Source organism: Oncorhynchus clarkii, chromosome 12, assembly GCF_045791955.1.
Source record: "Oncorhynchus clarkii lewisi isolate Uvic-CL-2024 chromosome 12, UVic_Ocla_1.0, whole genome shotgun sequence".
Classification (NCBI taxonomy): Eukaryota; Metazoa; Chordata; class Actinopteri; order Salmoniformes; family Salmonidae; genus Oncorhynchus; species Oncorhynchus clarkii.
The window spans coordinates 100,910,369-100,935,999 of record NC_092158.1 but is presented as its reverse complement, the minus strand read 5'-3'; the positions used below and the strand labels follow the sequence as shown (position 1 = coordinate 100,935,999).

The 25,631-nt window shown below is 43.4% G+C and overlaps 2 protein-coding genes across 2 annotated transcripts in view; both read right to left on the bottom strand.

The window, feature by feature from the left end:
- LOC139421752 (NLR family CARD domain-containing protein 3-like) overlaps positions 1–25,631 on the bottom strand; it is a 1,082,035-nt gene that overhangs the window by 879,465 nt on the left and 176,939 nt on the right. The window lies entirely within an intron of this gene.
- Positions 5,535–25,631, bottom strand: part of LOC139421797 (NLR family CARD domain-containing protein 3-like) — a 28,818-nt gene continuing 8,721 nt past the window's right edge. Inside the window, exons 4-8 of the mRNA XM_071172917.1 lie at positions 15,140–15,313; positions 14,254–14,427; positions 14,034–14,080; positions 13,159–13,679; positions 5,535–5,585 (exon numbers count right to left, since the gene is read on the bottom strand). Coding sequence (XP_071029018.1) covers positions 5,535–5,585; positions 13,159–13,679; positions 14,034–14,080; positions 14,254–14,427; positions 15,140–15,313 — 967 coding nt within the window. The remainder of the gene's footprint in view (positions 5,586–13,158; positions 13,680–14,033; positions 14,081–14,253; positions 14,428–15,139; positions 15,314–25,631) is intronic.

Genomic DNA, 25,631 nt, shown 5'->3' with positions numbered 1-25,631 from the left:
GTTCTACAAACGGTTCTCCTATGGGGACAGCCAAATAACCTTTTTAGATTCTAGATAGTGTAGGAGCGAACACCCTTGGGCACACAGATGGGCACAGAATGAATTAATCTAATTTATATTAAAAACATTTTAAGGAGAGTAGGACTATTATAATACTGTCCACCAACAATATCATCAACTATATGAATTCACATAACAATATCATCAACTATATGAATACACATAACAATATCATCAAATATATGAATACACATAACAATATCATCAAATATATGAATACACATAACAATATCATCAACTATATGAATACACATAACAATATCATCAACTATATGAATACACATAACAATCGTCGTCTTACCTTTTATCTCTCAATAGAAACAGAGTCTGAATGATCATCAGGTTGTGGAAAGTTACTTTTGTTTGCTCTGCTCATTTGCATATCAGGTTCTACCTGTTCTCTCTCCCTCTCTCTTTACAGCTCTTACAATGTGCCTTGGAATACACTCTACATCTGTCTGTAACTCTATTGGAGGAATGTGACACCATTCTTCCACAAGAAAATCCATAATTTGGTGTTTTGTTGATGGTGTTCTATTGTGTTGAGACCTGGTGACTGAGACGGCCATGGCATATTGTGAAACATCAGCAAGTTCAGCAGTCTTCATCACTGAAGTTCAGCAGTCTTCATCACTGAAGTTCAGCAGTCTTCATCACTGAAGCTCCTGCCAAACGTGCCCCAACACTCACCAATCGTTAAGTTCTTCCCAAGCATTGTCACAGTCTCTCCTGGTAGCAGCTCCTCTCTCCCCAGGGGTAGCAGCTCCTCTCTCCCCAGGGGTAGCAGCTCCCCTCTCCCCAGGGGTAGCAGCTCCTCTCTCCCCAGGGGTAGCAGCTCCTCTCTCCCCAGGGGTAGCAGCTCCTCTCTCACCCCAGGGGTAGCATCTCCTCTCACCCCCGGAGTAGCATCTCCTCTCCCCTAGGATTTGAAGATATTGGGGGCTACTTGTGAACACATACATCTACAGTGTATTGCCAAAAACCCCTCCACATCTTCAAACATAGAATCTGACCTGTCTAATGAGCCAAAATGATTCAATAATCCCAGAGTACCTTTCTCTCTCTCTCTCTCTCTCTCTCTCTCTCTCTCTCTCTCTCTCTCTCTCTCTCTCTCTCTCTGAAGAAGGAGCTCTGCAGGGGAGTGGAGGAGATAAGACTAGTCAAACATTCCACAATAAAGCAACTTTGGGGAGTGGACTTTTACTGCTACGTTTTAGATAACACTAAAAGCCATTGTTTATATAGCTTGGGAGGCAGGGTTTTGGTCTCAGGAGTAAAAAGGTACTGACGTAGGTAGTGACATCACCAGGCAACACTGAGGGTGTAACAAAACAACTGGAGACCTTTTATTTGATGCAGAACTTACTCAGAAACATGTGTTATGTTCCTGTTCCTGTTCCTGTTTGTCAACTTCTGTCTGCAATTGCATTAATAAAGGTTTTTGAATTATTTAATTAAAGATATTGTCATAATGTTAATTTCACCAATGAACCAATGATTGACAAAGAAGGACGTAAGGAACGAACCCTAACATTTGGCGAGCTTGCCGGGAGTGAGTGTCTCCCCCCGGTTGGAGGAGATTCCACACCGTGGTGCCAGAGATCCAAATGAAACAAGGTAAACAGTTTCATCTAAGTTTGTAATGAAATGGCATTTAATGCTGTGGTTTCCCTCTAATAAGGAAGTGGCACCTCACTCACTCTAAATGATAGACATACACGTTGAATATGATACAGTCGGATCTTAGATTGGAGAAAGTACGTAACGTGACTATTGGTGAAATGCATGTTGTCAATATAGGATGAATGAAATGAATGATTGATGATTTTTATTTTTATTTTGGGTAATAATGCAGGCGACCATTATTGAAATTCTAGTTTTTATTTGGAGAGGTGATTCAGTAATGATCATCTATTTAATTTTGGGTGTGTAATAAGGTTGACTATTACCAATACTAGTTATTTTGGTTTAGAAGAGGTGGTTCAGCATTGATCTTCCATTATATTGGGAGTAACGCAGCGATCATTACTCATCTCTTCTATTTTATTTTGAGTTGTAAATGCGGAGAGACCATTACTTTAATACTAGTTCATTTATTTAGGAGAAGTGGTTCAGAGATAATAATCAGCTATACTAGTTATTTTGGTTTAGAAGAGGTGGTTCAGTGTTAATCATCCATTATGTATTGGGAGGTAATGCAGTGATCATTACATAATGTTATTTTGGTTTAGAAGAGGTGGTTCAGTGTTAATCATCCATTATGTATTGGGAGGTAATGCAGTGATCATTACATAATGTTATTTTGGTTTAGAAGAGGTGGTTCAGTGTTAATTATCCATTATGTATTGGGAGGTAATGCAGTGATCATTACATAATGTTATTTTGGTTGTGAAGAGGTGTTTATAATACTCATCTCTGCTGTTTTATTTTAAGTTGTAATGTGAAGACACCATTACTGTCATACTAGCTAGTTTCTTTATGAGAGGTGATTCAGTGATAATAATCATCTATTTTATTTTGTTAAGGTAATTTAGTTACAATGACCAAATACTTGGTTTAGATGTTTACTATATGACTAAGTTATTTTGATATTTGTAGTGTTTATTTTGAAGAGGTACCCAATGACTGAGTTGAGTTGGTTATGAATGGTGCGTTGTTTGTTTGTCTGTGGATCATGGAGGGAGTTATTGGGTAATGGCCCAATAGTGGAATCCAGAGGTAGGAGTAGAACAGAAGGTATTCTCATAAAGGTTGAACGTATTTGTAAGTGACACTTTCCTACCAATGGACAGTATTGGAAATGTACAACCCCTTAGTATATCAGTAAGATAATTATACAGACTTTCTGTAGAATGTAAAAACAGAATAAGTAATTTTGTGATCCTGTCACCACCAGGGGGCACTGGTGTATAACATATAACTATTACTCTACACCCTTAAGATGAAACATTAGGAATTGAAGTTTACCATGCGGTTGTCTCTGTGAGGCCCGTGTGTGAAATATGTTGGAGTATAAGTAGAACCATTTACTATAGCCTGGATCAAGTGAGAATAGAAATACGATTACAGTATCACCCACTGTTATTGAACACACACTGAGAGAGAATAGAGGATAATTTATATAGGCATATTCCTACATATTACACCCATTTTAGGATAACCCTATAGAGGATAGACAAACAAATTACACACAGACTATCTAAAGAAAAATCTGGAGCACCATGGCACAGTCAAACCAGGATGAGGAGATAGGCTCAATGAAGCCTGTCACGCCTGTTGAATATATGCAAAAGAAGTTTCCTGCTGTGGAATTTACAGTCACTTTTAACTTCTTTGATAGAGGGGGCAACATTTTCACCTTTGGATGAATTGCGTGCCCATAATGAACTGCCTGCTACTCTGTCCCAGATGCTAATATATGCATATTATTATTACTATTGGATATAAAACACTCTGATGTTTCTAAAACTGTTCGAATGATGTCTGTGAGTATAACAGAACTCATATGTGCTGTAGACAGTCAGATCCCCTGATGGGTGTGTTGGACCACAGTGTTGTAGACAGTCAGATCCCCTGTTGGACCACAGTGTTGTAGACAGTCAGATCCCCTGTTGGACCACAGTGTTGTAGACAGTCAGATCCCTTGAAGGACCACAGTGTTGTAGACAGTCAGATCCCCTGTGGACCACAGTGTTGTAGACAGTCAGATCCCCTGAAGGACCACAGTGTTGTAGACAGTCAGATCCCCTGATGGGTGTGTTGGACCACAGTGTTGTAGACAGTCAGATCCCCTGATGGACCACAGTGTTGTAGACAGTCAGATCCCCTGAAGGACCACAGTGCTGTAGACAGTCAGATCTCCTGATGGGTGTGTTGGACCACAGTGTTGTAGACAGTCAGATCCCCTGATGGGTGTGTTGGACCAGAGTGTTGTAGACAGTCAGAGCCCCTGATGGACCACCGTGTTGTAGACAGTCAGATCCCCTGATGGGTGTGTTGGACCACAGTGTTGTAGACAGTCAGATCCCCTGTTGGACCACAGTGTTGTAGACAGTCTGATCCCCTGATGGTTGTGATGGACCACAGTGTTGTAGACAGTCAGATCCCCTGTTGGACCACAGTGTTGTAGACAGTCTGATCCCCTGATGGGTGTGATGGACCACAGTGTTGTAGACAGTCAGATCCCCTGATGGGTGTGTTGGACCACAGTGTTGTAGACAGTCAGATCCCCTGATGGACCACAGTGTTGTAGACAGTCAGATCCCCTGAAGGACCACAGTGTTGTAGACAGTCAGATCCCCTGATGGGTGTGTTGGACCACAGTGTTGTAGACAGTCAGATCCCCTGATGGACCACAGTGTTGTAGACAGTCAGATCCCCTGAAGGACCACAGTGCTGTAGACAGTCAGATCTCCTGATGGGTGTGTTAGACCACAGTGTTGTAGACAGTCAGATCCCCTGATGGGTGTGTTGGACCACAGTGTTGTAGACAGTCAGATCCCCTGATGGGTGTGTTGGACCACAGTGTTGTAGACAGTCAGAGCCCCTGATGGACCACCGTGTTGTAGACAGTCAGATCCCCTGATGGGTGTGTTGGACCACAGTGTTGTAGACAGTCAGATCCCCTGATGGGTGTGTTGGACCACAGTGTTGTAGACAGTCTTATCCCCTGATGGGTGTGATGGACCACAGTGTTGTAGACAGTCAGATCCCCTGTTGGACCACAGTGTTGTAGACAGTCTGATCCCCTGATGGGTGTGATGGACCACAGTGTTGTAGACAGTCAGATCCCCTGATGGACCACAGTGTTGTAGACAGTCAGATCCCCTGATGGGTGTGTTGGACCACAGTGTTGTAGACAGTCTGATCCCCTGATGGGTGTATAGGACCACAGTGTTGTAGACAGTCAGATCCCCTGATGGACCACAGTGTTGTAGACAGTCAGATCCCCTGATGGGTGTGTTGGACCACAGTGTTGTAGACAGTCAGATCCCCTGTTGGACCACAGTGTTGTAGACAGGCAGATCCCCTGATGGGTGTGTTGGACCACAGTGTTGTAGACAGTCAGACCCCCTGTTGGACCACAGTGTTGTAGACAGTCAGATCCCCTGATGGGTGTGTTGGACCACAGTGTTGTAGACAGTCAGATCCCCTGATGGACCACAGTGTTGTAGATAGTCAGATCCCCTGATGGGTGTGTTGGACCACAGTGCTGTAGACAGTCAGATCCCCTGATGGACCACAGTGTTGTAGACAGTCAGATCCCCTGATGGATGTGATGGACCACAGTGCTGCAGACAGTCAGATCCCCTGATGGACCACAGTGTTGTAGACAGTCAGATCCCCTGATGGGTGTGTTGGACCACAGTCTGTCAAAGACATAAGGGTTTTCTTTGGAAACTCCCACCTGGCTCCTATGTGAGGATCAGATTGACTTGCCTACAGATGAAGACTCAGAGGCCAGCGATGGTTGTTCAGAACTCAGCCAGTCTGGTAAGTTGGTGACGGTAGACTGCGGCTGCTACCTGACAGGATCAGAGGACAGCGATGGTTGTTCAGAACACAGCCAGTCTGGTAAGTTGGTGACGGTAGACATGTAAAGCATGGCAATGCTGTAATGTTGTTGTTGCTAATATGTGGATTTGTTCTTACCCTTATATATATGTTGCATCTTTTGTGTTTTTCAGTCAGCCTGGAAAATAACTGAAAAAGCACTAAATATTCAAGACAGAGACACCAGAAAGAGACCCAAGTAGACTTGGATGCAGCATCAGTGGACAGAGAGGGATGTTCAGAACTCACTCAGTCTGGTTAGTTGGTGAGGGTAGACTGAGGCTGCTACCTGACAGGATCAGAGGACAGCGAGGGATGTTCAGAACTCACTCAGTCTGGTTAGTTGGTGAGGGTAGACTGAGGCTGCTACCTGACAGGATCAGAGGACAGCGAGGGATGTTCAGAACTCACTCAGTCTGGTTAGTTGGTGAGGGTAGACTGAGGCTGCTACCTGACAGGATCAGAGGACAGCGAGGGATGTTCAGAACTCAGCCAGTATGGTAAGTTGGTGAGGGTAGACTTTGAGGTTGGTTACCTGATATGGAGGAAGTCTTTCCTTTTTATCTCCCCTCCCCTACCTTCCCTATACCCCCCTCCTCTCCCCTACCTTCCCTATCCCCCCTCCTCTCCCCTACCTTCCTTATGCCCCCATCCTCTCCCCTACCTTCCCTATGCCCCCCTCCTCTCCCCTACCTTCCCTATGCCCCCCTCCTCTCCCCTACCTTCCCTATGCCCCCCTCCTCTCCGCTACCTTCCATATGCCCCCCCTCCTCTTCCCTACCTTCCCTATGCCCCCCATCTCTCCCCTACCTTCCCTATGCCCCCCTCCTCTCCCCTACCTTCCCTATGCCCCCATCCTCTCCCCTAGCTTCCCTATGCCTCTCCCCTACCTTCCCTATGCCCCCCTCCTCTCCCCTACCTTCCCTATGCCCCCATCCTCTCCCCTACCTTCCCTATGCCCCCCTCCTCTTCCCTACCTTCCCTATAACCCCCCTCCTCTCCCCTACCTTCCCTATCCCCCCTCCTCTCCCCTACCTTCCTTATGCCCCCCTCCTCTCCCCTACCTTCCCTATGCCCCCCTCCTCTCCCCTACCTTCCCTATGCCCCCCTCCTCTCCCCTACCTTAACAATGCTCCCCCTCCTCTCCCCTACCTTACCTATGCTCCCCCTCCTCTCCCCTACCTTCCCTATGCCCCCCTCCTCTCCCCTACCTTCCCTATACCCCCCTCCTCTCCCCTACCTTTCCCTATGCCCCCCCCTCCTCTCCCCTACCTTCCCTATGCCACCCCCCTCCCCTATTGTGTTGGACCATCAGGTATATCTGTTTGAATCTTGTCTTTGTTTGTGATTAGAATGAAGATAATAAATCCTCAATCCAAGAGGCCCTGGAGCAGCTGTGAGAAAGCATCATTGTGGAAGCATTTGGGAAAATTTCAAGTGCTTAAAACTTCTTGTGACTCCCCATTCCGGATCCGGGAGCGTAATCATCGCCTGACACTAATTAGCATAACGCAACGGACATAAATCTTCCTAGAAAATCTTCCTATTCATGAAAATCACAACTGAAATATATTGGAAAACAGCTTAGCCTTTTGTTAATCACCCTGTCATCTCAGATTTTTTAAATATGCTTTACAGCCAAAGCTAGACAAGCATTTGTGTAAGTTTATCGATAGACTAGCATAACATTATGCCTTGCTAGCAGCAGGCAACCTTGTCACGAAAATCAGAAAAGCAATCAAATTGAATCGTTTACCTTTGATGAACTTCGGATGTTTTCACTCACGAGACTCCCAGGTAGACAGCCAAAGTTCATTTTTTCCCAAAATATTATTTTTGTAGGCGAAATAGCTCCGTTTGTTCTTCACGTTTGGCTGAGAATTTGCCCGGAAATTGCAGTCACGAAAACAGCGAAAAATATTCAAAATTAGCTCCATAATATCGACGGAAACATGGCAAACGTTGTTTAGAATCCATCCTCAAGGTGTTTTTCTAATATCTATTCGATAATATATCCGTTGGGGCAATTAGTTTTTCAGTAGGACCGATTGGAGTAATGGCTACCTCTGTATTTTACGCGAGAGTCACCCTGGGAGCATCAGGTGACCACTTACGCAATGTAGCCGCCTACGGCTATTCTTCAACATAAATGCGTAAAACTACATCACAATGCTGTAGACACCTTGGGGAATACGTAGAAAGCGTAAGCTCGTTGATAGCCCATTCACAGCTGAATAGGGAGTCATTGGAACGCAGCGCTTTCAAAATATGGGGCACTTCCGGATTGGATTTTTCTCAGGCTTTCGCCTGCAACATCAGTTCTGTTATACTCACAGACAATATCTTTACAGTTTTGGAAACAATAGAGTGTTTTCTATCCAAACTCAATTATATGCATATTCTAGCATCTTGTCCTGACAAAATATCCAGTTTAAAACGGGAATGTTTTTTTTCCAAAAATGAAAATACTGCCCCTAGAGTCGCCACAGGTTTTAAGAAGGTTCCCGGCAAAGAGGATTGTCTGTTATGTAAAGGGTCAGAACCACTGAGTAAACTAAATATTAAGGATACCTTCCTAATAGTGAGTTACGCCTGGTCAGTTTGTCATGGAAAGAAAGGTGTCCTTAATGTTTTGTGGAAATTATACAATAATTATACATTTATGGATTTTGTATTATAGCCTATTGTTTTCTCTTTATTCAACCTGCCTTCTACCCACCTGGGGACTGAGGGTTATGAGAGAACCCCCACATCACTAGCTTCTCTTTATACAACCTGCCATCTACCCACCTGGGGACTGAGGGTTATGAGAGAACCCCCACACCACTAGCTTCTCTTTATTCAACCTGCCATCTACCCACCTGGGGACTGAGGGTTATGAGAGAACCCCCACATCACTAGCTTCTCTTTAGTCAACCTGCCATCTACCCACCTGGGGACTGAGGGTTATGAGAGAACCCCCACATCACTAGCTTCTCTTTATTCAACCTGCCATCTACCCACCTGGGGACTGAGGGTTATGAGAGAACCCCCACACCACTAGCTTCTCTTTATTCAACCTGCCATCTACCCACCTGGGGACTGAGGGTTATGAGAGAACCCCCACATCACTAGCTTCTCTTTATACAACCTGCCGTCTACCCACCTGGGGACTGAGGGTTATGAGAGAACCCCCACATCACTAGCTTCTCTTTATTCAACCTGCCATCTACCCACCTGGGGACTGAGGGTTATGAGAGAACCCCCACATCACTAGCTTCTCTTTATTCAACCTGCCATCTACCCACCTGGGGACTGAGGGTTATGAGAGAACCCCCACATCACTAGCTTCTCTTTATTCAACCTGCCATCTACCCACCTGGGGACTGAGGGTTATGAGAGAACCCCCACATCACTAGCTTGCATGTTCTGCAGCCTTGTAAAGATAAGGAGGGGATGCCTGGGAGGCAGGTTGGCATTTATTGTCATGAATCTTACCCTGGAGGCAGTTCAGCAAAGAGGTCACTAGTTGGCACAGGCACAAAGTAAAACAAAAAATCAGATTTAAATCCTAACCTCAACCCTAACCACACTGCTAATCCTTCCCTTATATTAAGACCATAAAACAACATTATTTTCCACATCCAATTTTGACTTTGTAGCTGGCATATCTAGAGGAAATCACACAGTTCTGCCTCCAGGTCAAGATTCATGACAAACATCAACCTGCGACTGGCAGAGGCAATGAAGAATCAATAACCAAACTGTTTTCACAAGTAACAGGCTTTTTCTTGTTTCAATTATGTTTAATTATGAAAAGTACAATATATCCTTGTTTACTTGTACAGCTATGGAGCATATATATATAATTGTACAATTTGTTATTCAACATAAAAAACAGAACAAATTATCACATTGGTATTTTAACGGTGTTATTGTAAGAGTTTAAATGTTTAAACAGAGGATCCATCTAAAACAGTATAAAACAAGATGATAAACAGAGGATCCATCTAAAACAGTATAAAACAAGATAATAAACAGAGGATCCATCTAAAACAGTATAAAACAAGATGATAAACAGAGGATCCATCTAAAACAGTATAAAACAAGATGATAAACAGAGGATCCATCTAAAACAGTATACAACAAGATGATAAACAGAGGATCCATCTAAAACAGTATAAAACAAGATGATAAACAGAGGATCCATCTAAAACAGTATAAAACAAGATGATAAACAGAGGATCCATCTAAAACACTATAAAACAAGATGATAAACAGAGGATCCATCTAAAACAAGATGATAAACAGAGGATCCATCTAAAACAGTATAAAACAAGTGCAGTATGTTCTGAGAATGTTACTTTAACGTCAACTCATAACGTCACACTATAACTTTATGGGAGTCTTGTGGAAAGACTGCATGTTGTTTTGGGTGTGTGTGTCCAGTGTGTGTGTGTGTGCGTGTGTGTGTGTGTGTGTTTGTTTGTTTGTGTGTTTGTCCAGTGTGTGTAAGTGTGTGTGTGTGTGTACAGTGTGTGTTCGTGTGTATGTGTGTGTCCAGTGTGTGTGTGTGTGTGTGTGTGTGTGTGTGTGTGTGTGTGTGTGTGTGTGTGTCACGCCCTGGTCTAAGTATTTTGTGTTTATCTTCATTTATTTGGTCAGGCCAGGGTGTGGCATGGGTTTTTGTATGTGGTGTGTTGGTTTTGGGATTGTAGCTTAGTGGGGTGTTCTAGTTAAGTCTATGGCTGTCTGAAGTGGTTCTCAATCAGAGGCAGGTGTTTATCGTTGTCTCTGATTGGGAACCATATTTAGGCAGCCATATTCTTTGAGTGTTTCGTGGGTGATTGTCCTTAGTGTCCTGATGTCCTTGTTCTATGTTTATTTGCACCAGTATTAGGCTGTTTCGGTTTTCGTTAAGTTTATTGTTTTGTAGTGTTTGTATTTAGATTCGTGTTTCAGTTTAATAAACATGGATCGCAATCTACAAGCCGCATTTTGGTCCGACTCTCCTTCACACCTAGAAAACCATTACAGAATCACCCACCACAAAAGGACCAAGTGGCGTGTCAACAGGCAGGAGCAGCAGGAGAAGCAACAGCGGCAGCAGGAGATACGAAATAAGGAATTCTGGACTTGGGAGGAGATCCTTGATGGAAGAGGACCCTGGGCTCAGCCAGGAGAATATCGCCGCCCCAAAGAAGAACTGGAGGCGGTGAAAGCGGAGAGGCGCTGGTATGAGGAGGCAGCACGGCGACGCGGATGGAAGCCCGAGAGTCAGCCCCAAAAAATTATTGGGAGGGGGGGGGGACTCACAGGGAGGATGGCTACGCCAGGTAGGAGACCTGCGCAAACTCCCTGTGCTTACCGGGGGGCTAGAGAGACCGGGCAGGCACCGTGTTATGCTGTGGAGTGCACGGTGTCCCCAGTGCGGGTGCATAGCCCGGTGCGGTACATTCCAGCTCCGCGTATCGGCCGGGCTAGAGTGAGCATCAAGCCAAGTGCCATGAAGCCGGCTCTACGCAGCTGGTCTCCAGTGCGTCTCCTTGGGCCGGCTTACATGGCACCAGCCTTGCGCTCGGTGTCCCCGGTTCGCCTGCATAGCCCAGTGCGGGCTATTCCACCTCGCCGCACTGGCAGGGCGACCGGGAGCATTCAACCAGGTAAGGTTGGGCAGGCTCGGTGCTCAAGAGCTCCAGTGCGCCTGCACGGTCCGGTCTACCCAGTACCACCTCCACGCACCAGCCCTCCGGTGGCAGCTCCCCGCACCAGGCTTCCTGTGCGTGTTCTCGGCCCAGTACCACCAGTGCCAGCACCACGCATCAGGCCTACAGTGCGCCTCGCCTGTCCAGCGCTGCCAGAGCCTTCCTCCTCTCCAGCGCTGCCGGAGTCTCCCGCCTGTCTAGCGCTGTCAGAGCCTTGCTCCTCTACAGCGCTGCCAGAGTCTCCCGCCTGTTCAGCGCAGTTGGAGCCTTCCGTCTCTACAGCGCTGCCGGAGTCTGCATAGAGCTGCCAGTCTGCATAGAGCTGCCAGTCTGCAAGGAGCTGCCAGTCTGCAAGGAGCTGCCAGTCTGCAGGATGCCGCCAGAGCCTCCAGTCTGCAAGGAGCCGCCAGAGCTGCCGGTCTGCATGGAGCAGCCAGGGACACCAGTCAGCATGGAGCAGCCAGGGACGCCAGTCAGCATGGAGCAGCCAGGGACGCCAGTCAGCATGGAGCAGCCAGGGACGCCAGTCAGCATGGAGCAGCCAGGGCCGCCAGTCAGCATGGAGCAGCCAGGGCCGCCAGTCAGCATGGAGCAGCCAGAGCCGCCAGTCAGTAAGGAGCCGCCAGTCAGCAAGGAGCAGCCAGTCAGCATGGAGCAGCCAGACTCTTCCAGATCTGCCTGTCAGCCAGACTCTTCCAGATCTGCCAGTCAGCCAGACTCTTCCAGACCTGCCAGTCAGCCAGACTCTTCCAGACCTGCCAGTCAGCCAGACTCTTCCAGATCTGCCAGTCAACCAGACTCTTCCAGATCTGCCAGTCAACCAGACTCTTCCAGATCTGCCAGTCAACCAGACTCTTCCAGATCTGCCAGTCAACCAGACTCTTCCAGATCTGCCAGTCAACCAGACTCTTCCAGATCAGCCAGGATCTGCCAGAACCACCAGCCAGCCAGGATCTGCCGGATCCAACTACCTGCCTGAGCTTCCTCTCAGTGCTGGGCTTCCTCTCAGTCCCGAGCTGCCCCTCAGTCCCGAGCTGCCCCTCAGTCCCGAGCTGCCCCTCAGTCCCGAGCTGCCCCTCAGTCCCGAGCTGCCCCTCAGTCCCGAGCTGCCCCTCAGTCCAGTGGGATTCTGGGTGAGGACTACTAGGCCATGGTCGGCGGCGAGGGTGGACTATCCTAGGACGCGAGGAGGAGGGACTAAGACATTGATAGACTGGGGTCCACGTCCCGCGCCGGAGCCGCCACCATGGACAGACGCCCGGACCCTCCCTATTGTTTTGATGTGCGTCCGGGAGTCCGCACCTTAGGGGGGGGGGGGGGGTTCTGTCACGCCCTGGTCGAAGTATTTTGTGTTTATCTTCATTTATTTGGTCAGGCCAGGGTGTGGCATGGGTTTTTGTATGTGGTGTGTTGGTATTGAGATTGTAGCTTAGTGGGGTGTTCTTGTTAAGTCTATGGCTGTCTGAAGTGGTTCTCAATCAGAGGCATGTCTTTATCGTTGTCTCTGATTGAGAACCATATTTAGGCAGCCATATTCTTTGAGTGTTTCGTGGGTGATTGTCCTTAGTGTCCTGATGTCCTTGTTCTATGTTTATGTGCACCAGTATTAGGCTGTTTCGGTTTTCGTTGCGTTTATTGTTTTGTAGTGTTTGTATTTAGATTCGTGTTTCAGTTTAATAAACATGGATCGCAATCTACACGCCGCATTTTGGTCCGACTCTCCTTCACACCTAGAAAACCGTTACTGTGTGTGTCCAGTGTGTATGGGTGTCTGTGTGTGCGTGTGTTCTGTGTGTCCAGTGTGTGTGTGTGTTTGTGTTATTTCATTATTTAATTATTTAAAAAAGATTTTTTTTTTTACCTGACACAGGGACACTGAGGAGTCATAATCAATCCTAAACCCTGGATAGAGGGGCTCAGTGAATGTGGAGGTGAATGTGATCAGGTGGGTCAGTGTGTCAGAGGAGGCTCTATAGAAGGACAGCGTGCCGGCTGGCCAGTCCAGATACACTCCTACTCTGTGGAAGCTGGAGGGGGGGACGTCTATGGTAGTGGGATTATTATTGTGCCAGGCAGAGTAACTGTTGTCAGAGCAGAACAGACTCCAGGACTTGTCATTGTATCCAAGCCAACAGTCCCTACCCCCTCTGCTGTTTCCTTTATATGTCATTCCTATAACAGCCCCACTCCCACTCCACTCTACCTCCCAGTAACAGCGCCCAGTCAGACCCTCTCTACACAGCACCTGTCTACAGCCCTCAAATCTCTCTGGGTGATCAGGATACGGCTGCTTCTCTCTCCTCCATGTCACCTTTCTGTTCTCCTCAGACAGAGAGAGGTGTCTGTCTACTGTGTTTGGGTCCAGTGTGAGATCACAGACATCTGATGGATGAAACCAGACACAATATTAGAAATCATCATCATTCACATTAGAATGTTCACTCACTTTTCACTAATTCATTTAACGTAGATGTTTCTAGGTATCAAAAGGAGAAGTTAAGGTAACTTGAGACTTGTTGAATGATCATATGTTATACAGTATGGTAATATAAAACTTACTAGTTCACATTAATTACACACACACATACACACAGTCAAAGATACTCTTTGTAAACTTTGTTGTCCCTGATTTTTGCTTCTGTAGAACTACAGCTGATATTTAATATGACCAAGTCAGTAATGATGGTGGTCTTTGACTTTGACTTAACAATATTCTTCACAGCAGTCAACACTCACATTTTCTAAGCCCAGGTTTCATTCTGTTCTCTCCACCATGTTCCACACTGTAGCGGTAAGCAGAAGAACAGACAGTCATTGAGGGATACACCTGAACTCACACACACACACACACAGTCAGCATATAACTTTGTCAAAGTGGTGGTAAGAATGTTTGTCTTAACTTGCCCGATAAGTGAAACATGTCTAATATGAACATTGACATAAACCCTCTACATACTTGAGTTTCTCCAGTCTGCAGTGTGAATCCTCCAGTCCAGCAGAGAGCAGTCTGACTCCTGAGTCACCTGGGTGATTGTAGCTCAGGTCCAGCTCTCTCAGGTGTGAGGGGTTTGACCTCAAAGCTGAGACCAGAGAAGCACTGCCTTCCTCTGTGACTAGACAGCCTGGCAGCCTGCAAAGAGTAAAATCATATTAAAATCACACTGCTATTCTTTGTGGTGAAAATAGTGGCAGTATATTGTTTTCAACATTATACAATGTCACTTTTTATTTGAGGATATTTTAATACATATGTTTGTATGTTTCACCATTTAGAAAAATAAATGCACTATGTATCTAGTCCCCCCATTTGAAGTCATAAGTATTCTGACCAATTCACTTATATTGTATTAAAGTAGTCAAAAGTTTAGTATTTGGTCCCATATTCTTTGAACACAATGACTGTCATGATTGAGGAAGATCATGAATGAATCATTAATAATAATGAGTGAGAGAGTTACAGAGGCTACAACAAAACATGCTAACCTCTCACCATTACCAATAACAGAGGCTACAACACAACATGCTAACCTCGCACCATTACCAATAACAGAGGCTACAACAAAACATGCTAACCTCTCACCATTACCAATAACAGAGGCTACAACAAAACATACTAACCTCTCACCATTACCAATAACAGAGACTACAACAAAAACATACTAACCTCTCACCATTACCAATAACAGAGGCTACAACAAAACATGCTAACCTCTCACCATTACCAATAACAGAGGCTACAACAAAACATACTAACCTCTCACCATTGAAGTATGTGTGTCTCGTAAACACATGTGGCTCTGTTGAACAGTTATCACTTGTTGACCAACTATAGGAATACTGACCTCAGAGTCTCCAGTTTACAGTGGGGATTCCCCAGTCCAGCAGAGAGCAGCTTCACTCCTGAATCCTTCAGGTCATTGTTACTCAGATCCAGCTCTCTCAGGTGTGAGGGGTTTGACTCCAGAGCTGAGACTAGAGAAGCACAGCCTTCCTCTGTGACTCCACAGCCTGACAGCCTGACAAAGAGATCATCATGACTTCACAAACACACTGTTAATTTAACACCAGTAGTGTAGAAGGACAATGGCAGATGCATTTGGTTTATTCTCTCAAACAACATATAGATTCATCTTCCGTTTCCTAGAACTGTATGGTCATATTGTTATACTAATGTGAAAATCAATGCATTAATTCAGTATGTTATTCAATGTAATGATCAATGAACCCTTTTGTCAGTATGATATGATAAGATATGTGATAATGAACATAGAATATCCAGTTCATTAACTGTAACAACCCAGCTTCCTGAGGTGAAACTGAGCAAGTTGTTGGGCAACAGCTTTTATCCTGTGTGTGTGTGTGTGTGTGTGTGTGTGTGTCCAGCGTGTGTGTGTGTGTGTGTGTTTGTATGTCTTGCGTGTGTGTGTGTGTTTGTATGTGTGTGTGTGTGTGTGTCCAGCGTGTGTGTGTGTGTGTTTGTATGTCTTGCGTGTGTGTGTGTGTTTGTATGTGTTTGTATGTCCAGCGTGTGTGTGTGTATGTGTGGGTGTATGTATGTGTGTGTGTGTGTGTGTGTGTGTGTGTGTGTGTGTGTGTGTGTGTGTGTGTGTGTGTGTGTGTGTGTGTGTGTGTGTTTGTATGTCCAATGTGTGTGTGTGTGTCTGTTGTGTGTGTCCAGTCTGTTTTTGAGAGGACATACACACATATACTGGACACACACACTGGACACACTGGACACACACACATTGGACACACTGGACACACACACAGTCATCATATCTTTGTCCAAGAGGTGGTAAGAATGTTTGTCTTAACTTGCCTGATAAGTCAAACATGTCTGATATGAACATTGACATAAACCCTCTACATACTTGAGTTTCTCCAGTCTGCAGTGTGGATCCTCCAGTCCAGCAGAGAGCAGTCTGACTCCTGAGTCTCCTGGGTGATTGTAGCTCAGATCCAGCTCTCTCAGGTGTGAGGGGTTTGACCTCAGAGCTGAGACCAGAGAAGCACAACCTTCCTCTGTGACTAGACAGCCTGACAGCCTGCAAAGAGTCAAATCATATTAAAATCACACTGCTATTCTTTGGTTGTGAAAATATTGGCAGTATATTTTTTAAACATATTCAGATACATCAGTGTCCTGAAACCTGCCATATCTATTCATGAATTAAATATTGTATCATTATTAGAAATGACAAATGATCAAAGTATTGACTGCAGTTAGAAAAATGTATAGTACAAATATTTGAGTAGACTGACCAGAGCAGTTTAAAAAGCAATATCAGTCAGAAGACAGACAGTGAGGTATCAGATTTAGATTGTATTGAGTATACAGTCCACATCATATCTATTTAGACAGTGAGGTATCAGATTTAGATTGTATTGAGTATACAGTCCACACCATATCTATTTAGACAGTGAGGTATCAGATTTAGATTGTATTGAGTATACGTCCACACCATATCTATTTAGACAGTGAGGTATCAGATTTAGATTGTATTGAGTATACAGTCCACACTATATCTATTTTGACAGTGAGGTATCAGATTTAGATTGTATTGAGTATACAGTCCACAACATATCTATTTAGACAGTGAAGCTAACATTTTAAATGTGGCTCTATACTCCAACATTTTGGATTTCAGATCAAATGTTTCATATGAGGTGACAGTATATAATGTCACCATTAATTTGAGGGTATTTTAGAAATGAAAACACTTTATGTATCTATTCCCCCCATACTTTGATAATTTGATGAAGTCGTAAATATTCTGATCAATTTACTTATAGTCTATTAAAGTAGTCAAAAGTTTAGTATTTGGTCCCAAACTCATTGGCTGCATTTGCAGTTTGTTTTGGGTTGTGTTCAGTAGCTGAACTGTGGATGATGACTGGAGTAATTTCCTGTCTAAGGGAGGAGATAACACGTTTCTAAACAATAATAAATTAATCCTGATTATGCCTTGATTAATACAAATCATAAATAAATAATGAATAATAACACTAAGAGTTGGTTTAAACAGATCTGAATCAGGAAACTAAGAGTTGGTTTGAACAGATCTGAATCAGGAAACTAAGAGTTGGTTTAAACAGATCTGAATCAGGAAACTAAGAGTTGGTTTGAACAGATCTGAATCAGGAAACTAAGAGTTGGTTTGAACAGATCTGAATCAGGACACTAAGAGTTGGTTTGAACAGATCTGAATCAGGACACTAAGAGTTGGTTTGAACAGATCTGAATCAGGAAACTAAGAGTTGGTTTAAACAGATCTGAATCAGGAAACTAAGAGTTGGTTTAAACAGATCTGAATCAGGAAACTAAGAGTTGGTTTAAACAGATCTGAATCAGGACACTAAGAGTTGGTTTGAACAGATCTGAATCAGGAAACTAAGAGTTGATTTAAACAGATCTGAATCAGGAAACTAAGAGTTGGTTTGAACAGATCTGAATCAGGAAACTAAGAGTTGGTTTAAACAGATCTGAATCAGGAAACTAAGAGTTGGTTTGAACAGATCTGAATCAGGAAACTAAGAGTTGGTTTAAACAGATCTGAATCAGGACACTAAGAGTTGGTTTGAACAGATCTGAATCAGGATACTAAGAGTTGGTTTGAACAGATCTGAATCAGGAAACTAAGTGAACTGATTGCCCCCATCTATCTTCAGAGCTAGTGCTGCTAGGTGACCTAAACTGTGTCATGACGTTGCCCTCTTTGAGTACAGCGAGCACCATCCCCCGCTCTCTGCTTCTACAACCAGATTGCTGTGGTCAGAGGTCGTAAGTTCCTGAGAAGACCTCATGGACACACCGTTATAGAGAGTGGTTTTTCATGGAGACAAGAACTTGAGGTACAAACAAATTTCATGTTCCAGAGAAAGTGTAAAAGATCGGTGAAGAATCCAGCTACGAACTGGTACGTTTGTCACAACTTGGGAAGCTCAAGAGAGACGGTGTGGCCACATTACCATAACGCTGTTTATATAATAGCCTCAGATATGAGGTTTACATCTAATTGTTGTATAAGATGAATGAGTGAGTATGATACTGTTTGTATAATTGTGGAATATGATTGTGGACTGTTTAATGAAGAAAAATACAATTCCCTTTTGATTTGAACTAAATCAGAGGACTGCCCCTGAGCCCAGTTAGGGTCAGACATCCTGGGACAGCCCTTTTCTGCCATTCCGAATAAAACCCAACTTAGGGGAGGACAAAGGTTGTAGAATCTTTTAACCATACCACATTGTTAAACTCTTAGACTATTGATACTGACAGAATAAGAACAAGTCTTTGATACTAATTACTAGGAATTCGGTATCATTGAACGCGAAGAACAACAACTGCCGAAACATCCATTCTATAATGAATGTCACTTTGAACTATCCCCTCTAACCAAGACAGAGAGAGAGAGGGACAATTCTACAAAATAAAGACTTTTCACCAGTGATCAAGATGACACACTGAGCGTAAATATATATATTGATTGCAATTGTTCCCGAATGAGTGAGTGTTCATGTCTAAAGGATTAGCATTTTAATTGTTATAATTAACTCTGTAGTGACTTCTTGGTAAAACCCCCCACTCCCCTCTTGTCTAACAAGCTGCCATGCCGGTTCAGCCCACTAGAGCTCATTCTATCACCACATGTCGGTTCAGCCCACTAGGGCTCATTCTATCACCACATGTCGGTTCAGCCCACTAGGGCTCATTCTATCACCGCATGTCGGTTCAGCCCACTAGGGCTCATTCTATCACCAGATGTCGGTTCAGCCCACTAGGGCTCATTCTATCACCACATGTCGGTTCAGCCCACTAGGGCTCATTCTATCACCACATGTCGGTTCAGCCCACTAGAGCTCATTCTATCACCACATGTCGGTTCAGCCCACTAGAGCTCATTCTATCACCACATGTCGGTTCAGTCCACTAGGGCTCATTCTATCACCACATGTCGGTTCAGCCCACTAGGGCTCATTCTATCACCACATGTCGGTTCAGCCCACTAGGGCTCATTCTATCACCACATGTCGGTTCAGCCCACTAGGGCTCATTCTATCACCACATGTAACCACATTTACTGTTTGTTTATGCATTTCTGTGAATTACTTAGTTAGTAATAAATAAATGATTTAAGACAATTGATGTATGGATGACTCATAGTGAAGACTGGGTTCGTGCAGATAACCATTTACGACGTTTGGAATGAGACTAACGTGAGGTAAAATAAATCATTAATCAGAAGACTATTGATCAGATATGAAAATATCTGAAAGGTTATATTGGGAAATTATAACTTTGTAATCTGAATTCTTTCCTTGGCGCAACTTCCTAGTTAATTACAGTTACATGATTATTCAGTTTAATCGAGTAACTAATTACATAGAATCTTTGATAAAAACGAAGTCTTCAGTTTAATGATAGTAAAGACACAACATTTATGACGCCCCGCTGTGAGGAATCTAATATAGAATTACTTTGCTGTTGAATTCTATATATCAACTGTGCAAAAATAACTGTACAAACAGACTGCTTTGCTACATTCAAATTGGTTGTGTGTTCCCATTCGAAGAGGCTCCAGAGCGCCTCCAGTAGTGGTTTTTAGCGTCAGAGCAATGAGTGATAAATTCCAGATTTAGTCCGTTAGGCCAAACGGTTGTCACGTTCTGACCTTAGTTCCTTTGTTTTGTCTTTGTTTTACCATACTTAGGCAACCTGTTTTCACCCTTGATTTGTGGGTGATTATTTTCTGTTCTGTGTTTTGTGTATTCACCGTACAGGACTGTTTCGTTTCGTTCGTTGTCGCTTTATTGTTTTGCTTCAGTGTTCGATTGTTCTATTAAATCAATATGGACACTTACCACACTGCGCATTGGTCCTCCTCTTCTTCCACCAACAACGGCCGTTACAACGGTACTATTTCTGTCGGTCAATATTAACTTCTAGAGCCAGAAAGGTTGGAAATTAGAGGATAGATCTTCGGAGTTGGAGCCAAAGTATTTTTGTCCGCACTACAACAGTGTTGACTGACTACAGGCATATCTGTATTATGTACCGTGTTGCTCTGGTCAACATAATGCTAGCAAAGTATGCCGAAAAGTTTAATGTGAGACGTCACTAGTAAACCCACCCTGATAACTATTATTAAGTGACTTTGCCAGAGGTAAGATCAACAAGGCTTCGGTTTGCGGCAGCTGTTTTTTAAAATGTTTTTTAAAATGATTATAGTATTTTAGCGGATGGCGAAAGGGACCCTATTTTGTGCTTAGAACGTGATATAGCTGGCACGAGAGGCTAAGCTAACAGGGGGAAAAATGTTCACTTCCTGTGTTCCGTTTAAATTCCTCCACCTTGCGCGACGGAAGCCCCGCCCTTTGTACTTCCGTTTGATTTCAGCATTCAGCATCATGGTCGTGAAGAATCGCAAGTGTTGGAAATCCAAACGTGGATCACGTTAAAATAATCCAGCAATCTCAATTGCTTGGGTATTTTTGCACTCATTCAATTTATTTATTTAAATTGTCGGACATACCTTTCTAGGTTCTTCCAATTAAATGAGACACCTTAAACTTTGCAATAGTAACCTAGATGAAACAACTTCCCAGGTAAATGTAAAGTTTAATTCTCAGATAGCCTGTACAGGTTTGATTATTCATTAAATTTGATCAATCAGTAAAATCTGCTTCTGCAAAGCACAATCAATCAGTCCCGCCTCCAGCGGGAATCCCATATGGCTTTGGCCTGAGGGGAAAGTGTAACATAGTGGTAAATGTACCTAACATTACCTTTATGATAATCCAGCAATCTCAATTGCTTGGGTATTATTGGGTCTCATTCAATATATTTTATTTAAATTGTCGAAGATACCTTTCTAGGTTCTTCCAGTTAATAACCTCTTCATCCTACCCCCTCCTTTTTTGAACATTCTGTTAAAAATCGCGCAACTTTTCAGCGTCCTGCTACTCATGCCAGGAATATAGTATATGCATATGATTAGTATGTGTGGATAGAAAACACTCTGAAGTTTATAAAACTGGTTAAATCACGGCTGTGACTATAACAGAGCGTGTGTTTCATTGAAAAACGCAAGAAAAACTGCTCTCTGAAAGCAAAAAATAATTTCCATAAGTCACTTCCACCAGTTGTTAAAGGAGAACAGAATTTAATGGGAATTTGCCTGCACCGTCTACAAATTCCGCACGATGGCGCCATTGTACTAATTTTCAATCGAATTAATTGTTGGAAAATCCATCTGTCTGACCCCAAGTTTTCCAGTCTTCACCCGGAAGCAGTTTAGGGAGAGATCAGATTGCATTGTTTTTGAAGTGAGGACCTATTGAAGAGACATCGCCCTGTAATCATTTAGATAGATTATAAACGTTTACTAATACCTAAAGTTGGATTACAAAAGGATTTCGAAGTGTTTTGTGAAAGTTTATCGTCGACTTTTTTAATTTTAAAAAATTACGCAGCGTTTAAAAACGATGAATTTTTCTGAATGACACTACTTCTATACAAAGCTATTTTGGGTATATATGGACCGATTTAAACGAAAAAAAGACCCAATAGTGATGTTTATGGGGCATATAGGAGTGCCAAGAAAGAAGCTCGTCTAAGGTAATGAATGTTTTATATTTTATTTCTGCGTTTTGGGTAGCGCCGTCTATCGCAAAATCTGTTGTTTACGTGTCGAGCTGGCATTTTGGGGGGTGCATGCTATCAGATAATAGCTTCTGATGCTTTCGCCGAAAAGCATTTTAAAAATCTGACTTGCTGGCTAGGTTCACAACGAGTGTAGCTTTAATTTAATACCCTGCTTGTGAATTTTGATCAAGGTTTGAGTTTTAACGAGTACATTTAGCATTTAGCGTAGCGCATTTGCATTTCCAGGTGCCTACTTGGGACATATGCGTCTCAAGTAGGAGCAAGAAGTTTTAAATGAGACACTTTAAACTTTGCAATAGTAACCTAGACGAACCAACTTCTCAGGTTAGTTTATAGTTTAATTCCCAGATAACCTATCAAGGTATGATTAATCATTATCATTGATTAATTCAATTTGCTTTTGCAAATTCATTCACGTCCAACTTCCACAGTACTGTCCAGTACTGATGGTTCATTAACGTCAATAAATATATTAAAATTGTCTTTGCAGCTCCCAATATATTCCAAAACCAAACTTTGGAAAATTAGGAAGAAAAATGTTCCGTTCATAATGTTCTAATGGCTGAAGCAGGAGATGGTAGACATAAAGGGACAGAGGGATGACAAATGCAGAAAAGAGAACAATTCTGCTAGCTATGGAACTGCGCTTGAAAACTGAACAATTAAATGTAATTGCAAAAACGTATGATGATGAACAAGCACAAGCTCTTCAACAATATTGTCTTCTACAGGAACAAAATCATATGCTACAGGAACAACTCGATTTAGCCAAAATTAAATACGATGCTGTCCACGCCAAACTAGATAAATCTGAAGCGTTATCTACAAACAGGAGCGCTCAACTTGATAACATGCATGCAGTTTTGTTGAACGTTACTCAAAGTAACACGGTTCTACTCAAAACGCTGCAGACCAAAGACGAGGAACACAATGACAAAGTTAGAAGACAAATCAGCAGAACTCATTGAAGTCGCTGACCAAATGAATGATGAGAGAACTCAGGTGATGAATCTCCAATCAATGGAGATTGTATGGATTATCGTCTCATTCAATTTAATAAATTAATTTCTTGAACATAACTTAATGTTCTTCCAATCAAATGAGACACTTTTAAACTTCTCATATTAACCTAGATGAAGAAACTTCTCAGGTTAATTAAAGTTTAATACTCAGATAGCCTACCCGGGTAGGATTAATGGCATTTATTAATTAATTACATTTGCTTTTGCAAATTCATTCACGTCCAACTTCCACATTACTGGTACAGTACTGATAGTTCGTCAACATCTATAAATAGATTCAACTTGTCTTCCAATGAATTCCAAACCCAAACTTGAAAAACATTACGAACATCTTTTCTCTACATTTTTCTAATAATGTGAAAAGGAGGTGGTCGCCACTCCTCCGCTAATTAGTGAACCTGAACCCATAAAAGGATTGATCTCTGACCTCAGCAGCGATACCAACCCTAATTATGCCATTAGTGAAAAAACAGCCGAAATTACAAACGCTCTCCAAAATCAACCATCAAACGCTTTGTGACGGTTCTCCCCACTTTTGCACTGATGTATCGCCATAAAAATGTGGCATCGGTCCAATACCACAGTGCACAGCTGAAGCACGTGCCAGACATGGCTAACATGAGGGGACAGGTGGAGAGAACTGAGCAACTATTGACAAAAGCAGGAAATGAAAACATTCTGCTAGTCGAGGAACTGCTATTGAAATCTGAACAGTTAAAAGTAATTGCAAATACTTATGATGATGAACGAGCACAAACTCTTCAACAAAATCGTTGTTTCCAGGAACAACTCGATTTAGCCAAAACTAAATACGAGGTAGTCCACTCCAAACTAGATAAATCTGTTGAGTTATCTACAAACAGGAGAGCTTAATTTGATAACATGCAGGCAGTTTTGTTGAACTCTACTCAATATTTTGCAGACCAAAGACAATCAATTGATGAACACAATGATTAAGTTGGATGACAAATCAGCAGAACTCATTGAAGTTACCGACCAAATGAATGATGAGAGAACTCAGGTGATGTAGATGGAGATATTGATTTCTAAGCAAGCGGAGGAAATCTCATCACTGAATCTCTCGCTCCGTACTCAAGACCTCTATCTGCAAACCATGACAGATAAGTTTGAGACCGAAAGGAGCAAGTTTGACACTCACGTGTCCAAACTCAGTACTCTAATTGCTCTGCAATGCAGCAGAATACCACCCTTAGGTACCATCTGGAGGAAGTCCAGAATGGTCACGCTCGACAGCGTGACTACCAATCCAGGCAACCCGAGCCCTGTACTCACAGGAGTAAAGACGATAGGTTTCAGACCTTGCCTCCCTCAAGTGTCCCTCAGTCTTCTCCTATTGGCCATTCGGCACTGAGTAATATTGCGCCTCTTGGCCAGCAAAGCCAAAGCTTGGCCTTTCGGCCCCAATCTCTCCACAGGATGAAGCCAACCCTCTCTGCCCGCTTGGCGCGGAATACCTTGACAAACTCATCAAGAATTTCCCCACCTTTGACCCCGTTCCAGGTCAGCCAAACGATACTGAGACGTTCCTAGCTGACATAGAGGACGTGTTAGATGGCTACCCGAACGCTACCGGTTCTGACAGGGTTTACCTGTTGAAGCGAACGTCAAATAGACACGTGACAAGGTTCATTCGTATACAACAGCAACACGTGCTAAATGACTACGCTAAACTTGCCACAGCTTTGAAACTAGAATTCAGTGGTTCTGTGACTTGCAAACACGATAGCTCACTGGCTAACACCGTCAAACAAGCTCGGAACAAACACCCACAAGCTTACTATCATAGGCTTCGTTCAGCTTACTTTGGCCTACTCACTGAAATAGGCATGGAAGACCTGTTACCATTTAACAAATGTTCCTGTCGAACATGTATCCTACCTTCATTACCTACTTGGGCCCTGCAGCCCACGTTGGCTTGCCTATCTTACAACTCAGAGAGCTTGCAAGCACAGCTTTTGAGGCATCAATAGTTCGCAACGCTAAGAGCCTTGACCACTCGGTTTTGAAGTTTGACCAGGAGCACTCACTCCAGTTAGAGGGTGTATTGTCAGGTATTGGAGCGTTGAGAGATGACACACAACAACAGTTTCTACAACGAAACCGTGATTCCAATAACCTTCTTTCTTTCTTTTGTTTCTACCACCAATTACCTCCGCGGTCGAAATAACTGTAAAGTACGTCGCCATCAACATGACTACCGCTACAATCGACCTGTTCACTACGTTCCTGCACCCAACCCACACAAAGTGTCAGAGCACAAGGGTAACAAAGGGTTGAAGGATGATTAAAACGTAGACCAATGTTCTCCAGAAGTTCCACTACATGAAGAACTAAAGCGAGAAACATTTGAGAGAAGTCTAGATGAGGAATTACCGGACACCAGGTCCGCAGGAATTAACACCCATAGCAAGGACGTTAAAATTCAAATCTCTCCCGCTCTCATCCGAGACCCTATCCAGGGCCCGCTTGATCAAGAAACAAGCCCCCGGGCTTTGTCTATAGACTCTGATACAAAGGTTGCGAAGAAAAAGGTCAAACGCTTCGTTAACTTGTCATGCACTAATTGATTCGGGTGCGACAATATCACTCATCTCTCAAACATTGTTTTTTTTTTAAATTTTACCC